At 40.5% G+C, this 10090-nt stretch overlaps 1 protein-coding gene across 1 annotated transcript; it reads left to right on the top strand.

The window, feature by feature from the left end:
* The first annotated feature begins 3778 nt into the window (after positions 1–3778).
* SERTM2 (serine rich and transmembrane domain containing 2) lies at positions 3779–4051 on the top strand. Its single transcript, XM_039247424.1, has one exon. It carries the CDS (start codon positions 3779–3781, stop codon positions 4049–4051), a length of 273 nt encoding a protein of 90 aa, XP_039103355.1.
* The last annotated feature ends 6039 nt before the right edge of the window (positions 4052–10090 follow it).

Here is a 10090-nt window from a genome sequence, read left to right as displayed (position 1 = left end):
AGTGAGTGAGTTAACTTCCTTCCACTTCTCTCTTGGAGGGCAGGTGAAAAAGTGATGCTTCTCTGTGGGCTGCCCAGGATTGTCAGAGTCCAGAACCTGAAGTGCTCTTTGCATTTGTAGAGTGGTGTTTCTCAGCCCTGGCTGCATATCAAAATCACCTGTAGAGCTTAAAGCATTACAGATGTTCATGCCCCCATGCAGACATACTAATCAGAGCCTCTGGAGGGAGGACCTGGGTACATACATTTTCAAAAAGCTTTATAAGTGATCCTGAGGGCACCAAGTGACTAGAAACCATTCCTTGCAGAGTGTGCTTAGAAATTATAAGTGGCTGGCTTGTCACAAAGGACAGATTTCGGGGTCTTATCGATACCTAGAGATACTGATATAAAAAGCAAGGGGGGCGCCTGGGTGGCTTAGTCGGTTAAGCGTCCGACTTTCGCTTAGGTCATGATCTCGCGGTTCGTGGGTTCGAGCCCCGCGTCGGGCTCTGTGCTGACTGCCAGCTCAGAGCCTGGGGCCTATTTCAGAGTCTGTGTCTCCCTCTCTCTCTGACCCTCTCCTGCTCACGCTGTCTCTCTCTCTCTCTCTCTCTCCCAGAAATAAATTAAAAAAAATTTTTTTTAATAAAATAAAATAAAAAGCAAGGGAAAGGACCTAGAAATCTGCATTTGTAATTGGCATCTCCAGGTGATTCTGATGAAGGGACTTCCTGGGACCATATTGAGAAACACTGCCCCAAAGGTTCCAAAACACTAGAGACTCTGGGTGATTACTCTGTGTACTCGTTTCCTAGGACTGCCATAAACAAAGTACCACAAACTAGGTGGCTTCGAACAACAGCAATATATTCTCTTAGGTCTGGAGGCTACAAATTTGAAATCAAGGCATCAGTAGGGCCATGTTCTCTCTGCAACCTATAGGGTAAAGTCTTTCCTTGGCTCTTCTAGCTTCTGGAGTTTGCTGACAGTCCCTGGCATTCCTTGGCTTGTAGATGCAGCACTCCAATCTCTGTTTCTGTCTTCCCTTCTGATAAGGACACCAATAATATTGGATGAGGGCTAACTTAATAACCTCATTTTAACTGAAGCACAAGACCCTATGTCCAAGGGAGGTCACATTCACAGGTACCAGGTGGTAGGATGTCAACATCTTTGGGGGAGACACAGTTCACCCCATAATACTGTTTTAAATAGTTTTTTTCTTTAAAATTGTTGTTAAGGTTTACTTATTTTTGAGAAAGAGAGAGAGAGAGAGAGAGAGAGAGAGAGAAGAGAGGGGGAGGGGCAGAGAGAGAGGGAGACACAGAATCCAAAGCAGGCTCCAGGCTCAGAGCTCCGAGCTGTCAGCACAGAAACCGACGCCAGGTTTGAACTCATGAACTGTGAGATCATGACCTGAGCTGAAGTAGAACGCTTAACCAATTGAGCCATCCAGGCACCCCTTAAATAGTTTTTTAAATACTTTTTTTTTAAAGTAGGGCCCCAGGGGGCCTTGTATGTTAACAAGAGACAGAACTAGGCTACATTGTCAGCTCTCTGCTATCAGTGCACATAGAAGTTTGACGGGTGATGGAGGTTTATTTTGTTTATTTTAGTCACCCATATTCAAAATTCATGTTCACAATGACAAGCTAAATTATTTTTGGAAGACTTCAGCAGTAAATAGTTGACCCTATTTACACACTAGAATGTTTTTGCCAATAATGACAAGGTTCTGTCTTTGCCAACAATGAAAGAAACAATTATTTGCTCAGAACAGACATACCCTCTCGATTCTTTCAGATCTACAAACACTGAAAAAATAGTATATTCTCCCTCCACATACTTAAATGAGAGAGAAAGACCATAAAAACAAAATTAGGGGAAGCCTGCATTCCTAAAAATTCTATGATTTGTTAAAGTGACCTATGGCACCAGGACCTAGAGTTTGAAAAATGATTCCTTAGATTTAGGTCTTATTTATTTTATTATTTTTTTAAAGTAGGCTCTGTGCCCAATGTGGGGTTTGAAGTCATGACCTGGAGATCAAGAGTCGCATGCTCTACAGACTGAGCCAGGAAGGTGCCCCTAAACCCCCTTTATTTTAATGCTAGAATTTCCTGGGTAAGCCAAAGCAGTGATTCTCGTTCTGGCTACACTTGAGAGCCACTTGTGTGCTTTTAAAAACTATCAGTATTTGGGGTGCCTAGGTGGCTCAGTTGGTTAAGTGTCTGACTCTTGATCTCAGTTCAGGTCATGATCTCATGGTTTGTGGGTTTGAGTCCTGCATTCAGCTCTGTGCTGGTAAGGCAGAGCCTGCTTGGGATTCTCTCTCTCTCTCCTCTCTCTCTCTCTGTCCCTCCCCCACTCACACTGTCTCTGTCTCAAAATAAATAAATAAACTTTAAAAAATACCAGTGTTTTGGGGCGCCTGGGTGGCTTAGTCGGTTAAGCGTCCGACTTTCGCTTAGGTCATGATCTCGTGGTGCGTGGGTTTGAGCCCCGCATCGGGCTCTATGCTGACAGCTCAGAGCCTGGAGCCTGTTTCCAATTTTGTGTCTCCCTCTCTCTCTGACCCTCCCCTGCTCATGCTGTCTCTCTCTCTCTCTCCTAGAGATAAATTAAAAAAAAAAAAAACATTAAAAAAATACCAGTGTTTTGAACCCACCCCATTCCAATAAAATCTGAGTCTCTAGAGTACTTTCCCCCACTGTGGAGATTATAGTTAGAAAGTCTACGTTGGGGCCCTTGGTCTATATTTTATTATCTCAGGTAAATCTTACGATCAATTAGTTTGTAAAACACTCTCCTAATCAAGCCTAGTTATTAGCTGCAGTTCAGTGATCTGAATTTTTCTTTTCTTTAATAGCCATTTACCACACAGAAAGAAGCATTCAAATTGAAAACTCAGAATATCCTTTTAAAACAAATCCTCCTTTAGCAAACATTTTGCAATATATCCATTAATTTGTATTTCACAAGAAATCACCATCTGTTTCTCTTAGATACCTGAATCTTTTATTTCTGATTTTTATTTTCAGGAATATAAATCTGTTGAAGAATCTTAAGAATCAAATCTTCTGAGCCTAGACATACTGCTGTCAGCAACTCCGAGACCTCCTCCTTCTGAGAATTCCCAGGTCTGACAACACTTTCCCTCCAGCCTACAGTGAGGGACGTCAACACACATCCTCTAGACTTCCAGCCCTAGAGCTGTGGCAGCTGGGCAGGAACCTCACAAGCTATATCCTTAGGGGAGATTCAGAAATACAAGAAGGGTGAAAAGTCAGTATGCTGAGGCTGAAACATATAAAAGCTTTAGAAAGTCTCCTCACAGAAGAACCCAATTAAATCCACATAATTAGTGTGCATATTTAGATGAGCTATACATAAAACAGAAATCCTTTCTCCCTCTATCCAAACAGAGTATAAATCTGATTTAATATGCAGAAATTCTTGTCCCCATGCCAGTATTATAAAGCAGTTTTGCCATATTTATTTTAATCTGTGGAAAATAAAAGACTTATTTATATATTATTTTTTTAATGATTAAGCATTTCTGATAAAACCTATGTAGGAGAGGGGTGCTGTGCTGGAAGACAGAGTGTGGCAATTGCCAAATTAGAACATCACCATTTTCTTGCTTGCTCACTACTTGACTTGGTTCGGGTCGTGATTACTTTGCATGAGACTGTTAGAACACCTCCAGTATACTCAGAGACTGTCTAAGTGACTGTGGAATGCCTCAAGGGCAATAGAAAGCAAATAGAAACAGGTACCAACTGAAGTCTTGAGTGATGACTGAGGTGCATTTCAAGTACCATGGAAATCTCACTGGCCGGGCCCATTTCCCCACCCTGGCAACAGAGGTTGATAACACTTCTGATAAGTATTCCAACCTCTACATGTATGTGGGCCTATTCCTGAGCCTCCTAGCCATTCTCCTCATCCTGCTCTTCACAATGCTCCTTCGGCTTAAACATGTCATCTCACCCATCACTTCTGAGAGCACAGAAAGTGTTCCTCAATTCACAGATGTAGAGATGCAGAGTCGAATCCCCACTCCTTAAAGCCAGGATGAAGTGAAGCTTTAGTGGATCTTAGTGGACCTGTGTATGGTGATGTCCAGGAAAGTTTCTTTTGTTGCACGTGGCTTCCCATGTAGGGAATCAACAAGTTATTTATTTATTTAACAAGTTGTTCATGGTTGTGTGTGTGTGTGTGTGTGTGTGTGTGTTCTTGATCTTGAATCTGCTTGTGGGATATCTAAGAGGTTTAAGACTCACTCTTTGCCAGGAATAAAGGAAATGGCAGCTGGTTGGGAGGGAAGGTTTCCATAGTAACCAAAGAGAGCCTGGGCCTTGAGCAAACCTCAGACCACAGAAATTCATATGCAGCTATTGTAAAATTCACAGGATCCCTGGAAGCCTAAAGAACAAGAAAAATCTGCTATCAAAGGAGCTGATGGTTCAAAGAGGGTACCCCCCAAGTAAAGAACAAGTTTTAATTTAGGACTTACGCCCCAAGGAAAGAACAAGTTTTAATTTAGCACTTTAACAGTCACCTCTGCTGACATGAAGGCAAATCATGTCAGAGGTTAATGGAAGGGACCATAAACCCTTTCCCAAAGGAGCCATGATTTTATCATCTAAGGCCATCAGGTTTGTCCCAAATGAAAGAAGAAATTTAAAGAAACTGTCTCAGTTTAAAGAGCAAGTGTGCAAAAAGAAGTTTATAGTCAGCAAATTCACCTAGAGAGGGGAAGTGTGCATTTTATATCTGTGTTATTACTATTACTGGACCTTTAAAAACTCAGATAATAGCAGATGTATTACAAAGATCCAGAATGATGAGCTTCTCCGAAACCAAGGGAAGATTAAGTCAAAATGTGTTCATGACAAGGAACCTTTCATTATACTTGCAGCTTCTTTACCTTTTTCTCCCTCCCCATCACGCTCCAGGATTGAGCTGCACACAAACGTGAGCTTTGTTTAAAGATGGTCTTGACCAGAAAAAAAAAAAAAAAAGACTCAACTATCCTTTAAAGCAGGAAGGAAATAATCTTGGTATTCTGTCATTGAATGATTGTGGCTTTGGACAAAACATTCAAGCTTCTGGGTGCCAGCTTTTTCTTTCTGAAAAATGATCAGAGAGCTATTTAGTCATCACTGGACCCCTTTTAGATCTGAGTTTAAGAAAAAGACAAGAGAGGAAAGTACTAAACATCACCCTCCTACATATCCTTATTAAGATCAATGTCCTCAACTGTCACATTTGTCTTTCCCAGAAAATGTGTTTTGCTTCCTGATCTCTGCCAAAAGATGACGTGGCTCACTTATTACCTATGAGAGAAATATTTTTTTTTAATTCCATTCGCATAACTAGCTTGGTATGCCAGGAGTGAAGGAAGATTTGATTTTTTTAAAAAAAATGAATGTTCCAAAAGGGAACCAGAGGAGGTGAGTACTGTTTACAAATTAGAAATTAGAAGGCCAGTCATATACTTGCCACCCAAAAGCTAATACACATGTGTTAAATCCTACCTGCTTAAAAAAAAGTCTACCTGCTTTAAAAAAAAGTCAGTTCTCTCCTGCACCTAAAAGATGGTCACCAAATTTCACAGGGTGCTGCTTCGGGAACTGCAGTGGTAGTAAGAGAAATGATATGGATGTTAGGTTAATGCCACCTCCAACAGGCATGCAGCTCTCTCTAATCTGTTACCAATTTAGATTGGCCCCTTTACTCTGATCTAAATCTAGCCTGGTGGTGAAATTCCCAAGTGCTTTCTACTTTTATACACAGTCATTTGCCAATACTCCTCTCTCCAAGGGGCTGCAGGGTGTGGAATCCCCACATGCAGAGCTAAACTTAGCAGCAAAGGCTGACTCTAGCACACCTGTTACAATAGCGCACCGTAAGAGATGGCAGCCGCATTCAGCACCATTCAGAAGAGATGAACAGGCAGGTGAAGACTCAAATAGGGCATACACTTTCCTCTGGGCATTATATTTTCCAAAATGCATAGTGACTCTTACGTTATTGCATCTCGTGGTTCGAGTTGTGTCTTTATCAACAGCCGGACTCCATGTACTCTGTAAGGTTTTAGTTCTTGGCAGCCTTACACACAGGCTTCATCAAAGGCTGGCAGTGTACCCCACAACTTCTTAAGGATACCCATATCCCCTCACTCCAGGCACCCCATTTTGTGCTCACAGTATTTGAATGCACTTTACAGTTAAGAAGTCAGTGGCTGGATACATGAAAGAATTGATTACACTTTCAATAGCAGTGAATAGCAAGATACCCTATGCCTTGTTGCCAGATTTGATAAACAGACTACAGATCTATTCATGTCCACCTGACCTCTGCAGCCCAAATTTCCAGAGTTTAAAACTCTTCTTTAATCACTGGCTTGGATGAAGAATCCTAATTTATGATTAGGTTACTCACCTGGAAAACAAGCACCCTCTGTCATCACAACTACCCCACGGGATCCAGATCTTCACTGAGCATTAACCAAAGCACACAGCACAGTTGCACTAAAATAGCAGCATGACCCCCCCCCCCACCACCACACACACACACAAGTTCCAGTGATAACACAAATGGAAATGCATTTAAGCAGATGTGTCATTATGGTGACTCATATGGTATTTAATCTTTAAGAAAATAAACCGAAGGTTTTCATTGGAGCAAACTTACTATAAAGAAAAGAGTTTTTCCGTTTCTATTAAATTATATTCTATCCCTCAGTATATTAATTAACATATATTACTGCTCAAACAGTCAGCTAGAGCACTCAATGGGCATCATTTGAATTTATCCATCTATCCAAAATGCTGACTTGGCAATTCCTTCCCCCATCCTCACTCCCCAAAAACTGCACAGTAGCCTAAATATATATAAACAGGTTATTTATATGTAGATGTCCTCTGTTTTAAGGTGAAAGAAGGATTCTTCATTTATTATTATGCTGACCCATATGAAATTGCCATTTCCTTAGGTCAAAAGTGTTCAGACATCAGCAATTTCATGTAATTCAACCTAATAAAAAGAATCACGACGTGAATTCTCTAAATGGTAACCTCTCCTAATATATTTAAAAATAATTCAATTTCTGGGGTGTCTGGCCTAGTTGGTTAAGCATCTAACTCTTGATTTCAAGTCAGGTCATGATCTCACAGTCATAAGATTAAGGCCCATGTAGGGCTCCACATTGGGCATGGAGCCTGCTTAAGATTCTCTCTCTTCCTCTCTCTCTGCCCCTCGCCCTCTCATGCTCTCTCTCTCTCTCTCTCTCAAGAAAAAATCAATTTCTAAAAATGTACTCTGCATACATTTCAGGATCATGGGTTGTATCAAACAAGGTATATTGTAAAAGCCTTCTGAATTATATATTAGGCAGGGAATATTAAAGCTAATCAAGTAAAGATGGGTTCATCCAGCCTAATCTTTCCATCTATGCCAAATCTGAAGCTTTGGACTCGTAACTGAGTTTGACTGCTGCAGACACACCGAACTTACTAAGTAGGTAAAAGGGGTGCACTGAATGCAATTAAATGGTTATATTTAGTAATACATTTTATTCACCTGCATTTGTACTAAAAGAACAACTTTCTTTCTTTTTTTTTAACAAAACAAAGACTGTGTGAAAGAAAAAAAATTGGGTTTTTTCTGTTTGAAGCTGTCAATATTTGAAAGAGATTCATATTGTATAAAAACAGAAATATAATATTTCAATGACTATTTAGCATGTCATTTTTGATCCCTGGAGAATAAACTGGTTTGCTGATAAATATCTATTGTCTGAAGAATGTAAAACTACATTAGTCTCTTCTTCCCGTTATAAATTGTAGTAACTGCCAATTTGTAGGATTTATAACTTTGAGGTGTCATTGCTTCTTCTGATTCCCCCATTTCCCAGCCTTTATTTTCTTCTGACTTGCAAACTTATTGATGTGTTTGTTTCTGTAGTAGTAAGATGTATAAAATGGACAATGGATTTTTGGCCACCAGAGTAGGTGACCTGGATTAAGTGTGACATAAGGCATCTAAAGTTTCAGTATCTTCCAACATTTCCCATGCTTCATAGGGTATTTTTTTAAACCTATCTTTGCTTTTGTGCTTTTTGTATTTGATCCTCACAGCAACCCTGCGAGTAACTGAGTGGAGGTATTATAGTCCATTTTACGTGGGCACAGAAGTGGTGGAGGCATTTATGGTTACACACAGGCCAAGTCAAGACTATCCTACCAGTCTTTGGATGCCTGGTTTAGTACCATCCCACCGTCCTTTGCTTTCTGAGCCTTGAATAGCTGTTTCAAAGCTATCCATTCTTGAATATTCCAAGTTCTGACAACAAAAATTGAGCTCTATAGATGATCAACTCCCTGTACCCAAATTCAAAACAAATAAGCAGAATTCTTCCATCTCTTTAATTTTATAGCCACAGTGATGCATATTCACAGATTGTAAGAGTTTACACAAAGGCAGATCCCACAGCTTTAATTTACATGAATAAAGAGAGGACACGAAAATATGGATGAACTATCACCCACCATACAAATCCCAATCCTCTGATGGTTTGATTAAATGTTCCCAGTCAATACCAACCCCTCATATGCAAGATTATCTCTCCCCTCACCCCTAGAAATGAGGATACTTCCTCTTAGGTAAAAATCATGTACTTTTTAGAAATTGTATAGTGTTCCAAATGTACATAGCAGTTCTATTTGTGCTCTATAATAAATGCAAAGACATTAAAAGGGAGAAAATTACTGGCCAAAGAAGCTTCTGCTGGCCACGAAGAATGAATTGCTATGCCTGCAGGAAAAGGAGACAAAAATATGGAACACATGTACAGTAGGAAAAAGAAGTGCACATATTAAACATAGGTGAGATTTTGAGGAGCACCTGGGTGGCTCAGTCGGTTAAGGGTCCGACGTTGGCTCAGGTCATGATCTGAAAGTTCATGACTTCTGTAGAATTCTGTGTTGGGCTCTGTGCTGACAGCTCAGAGCCTGGTGCCTGCTTTGGATTCTGTGTCTCCCTCTCTCTCTGCCCTCCCCCTCTCATGCTCTGTCTCTCTCTCAAAAATAAATAAACATTTAAAAAGTTTAAAAAATAATAAACATAGGTGAGATTTTGAAAAATAACTTGAGCAATCCCAGGTATTCCAATTCATTTTCATATCAAGTATTTATTGATTACATCATACATAAACAAGGAGGAGAATAAAAGAGACATATTATACAATGCACTGGGCCAGGTTCTGTGGGGATCTAAAGTTTGCTATCAAAAAGCTCACAGCGTGGCAAAGGTTATAAGTACTGAAATTCGTCCATTCATTCACTCATTCATTCAGTATTTATTCAGCAGCTACTGTGGGTACTCACAGAGAACACAAGGCACAGTCTATGCCCTGGTGAAGGTTATAGCCTACTGGGATAGACAACAGCAATCAGATAATTACAAGATTACTGTGTTACAAAGGAGAAGTATAGGGTGGTTGGGCACATACAGAGTAGCAGAGATGCTGCATTGCCAGGCCTAGAGTGTCAAGAAAGACTTTACTGAGGAGATAATAATCTAAGCTAAAATCTAGAAGATGTGTAAAAGGAGAGACTAGGGCAAGTGTTCCACAGAGAGAACAGCATGTGCAAAGATTCAGAAATCAAATAAACCTGTCACACTTGAAGAAGCATCGTGAGTGAGGAGAAGTCTCCTGAAGGCCAGCAAGGCTTACAAGGACAAGCACATGCAGGGCCTTGTGGACAATGCTATAGGTTTTTTCCTTTATTTTCAACATGGAGAAGAAGAAAACTCTGGCAGCATTGTGGAGGATAGATTGAAGAGTGGCAAGAGTGGATGCAGGGAGACCACTTGAGAGGTTATGGCAGTGGTTCAGGAGAAGGGTGGTAACACCTTAGACTTGCCACAGTCAAGTGGTAGGAGGTAGGGATAAAGAGAAGTGGATAGTTTTGAGATACATTTAGGAGATAAAATCAGCATACTTGAAGAAGAATTGCATAAGCAATAATTGGGGTAAGTGAGAAGGAAGAGTCTAGAATGACCTTCTGGTTTCCGGTTTGAACAGCGTCTGGTGGCTT

This window comes from Hyaena hyaena, unplaced genomic scaffold (genome assembly GCF_003009895.1).
Source record: "Hyaena hyaena isolate Hyena2069 unplaced genomic scaffold, ASM300989v1 scaffold_297, whole genome shotgun sequence".
NCBI lineage: Eukaryota > Metazoa > Chordata > Mammalia > Carnivora > Hyaenidae > Hyaena > Hyaena hyaena.
Note: the sequence above shows the minus strand (reverse complement) of the source record. Positions and strands in the feature narration are given on the sequence as shown.

Excerpts from the sequence above, each read along its gene's own strand:
- SERTM2 (XM_039247424.1), top strand. The coding sequence starts at position 3,779 with ATGACTGAGGTGCATTTCAAGTACCATGGAAATCTCACTGGCCGGGCC.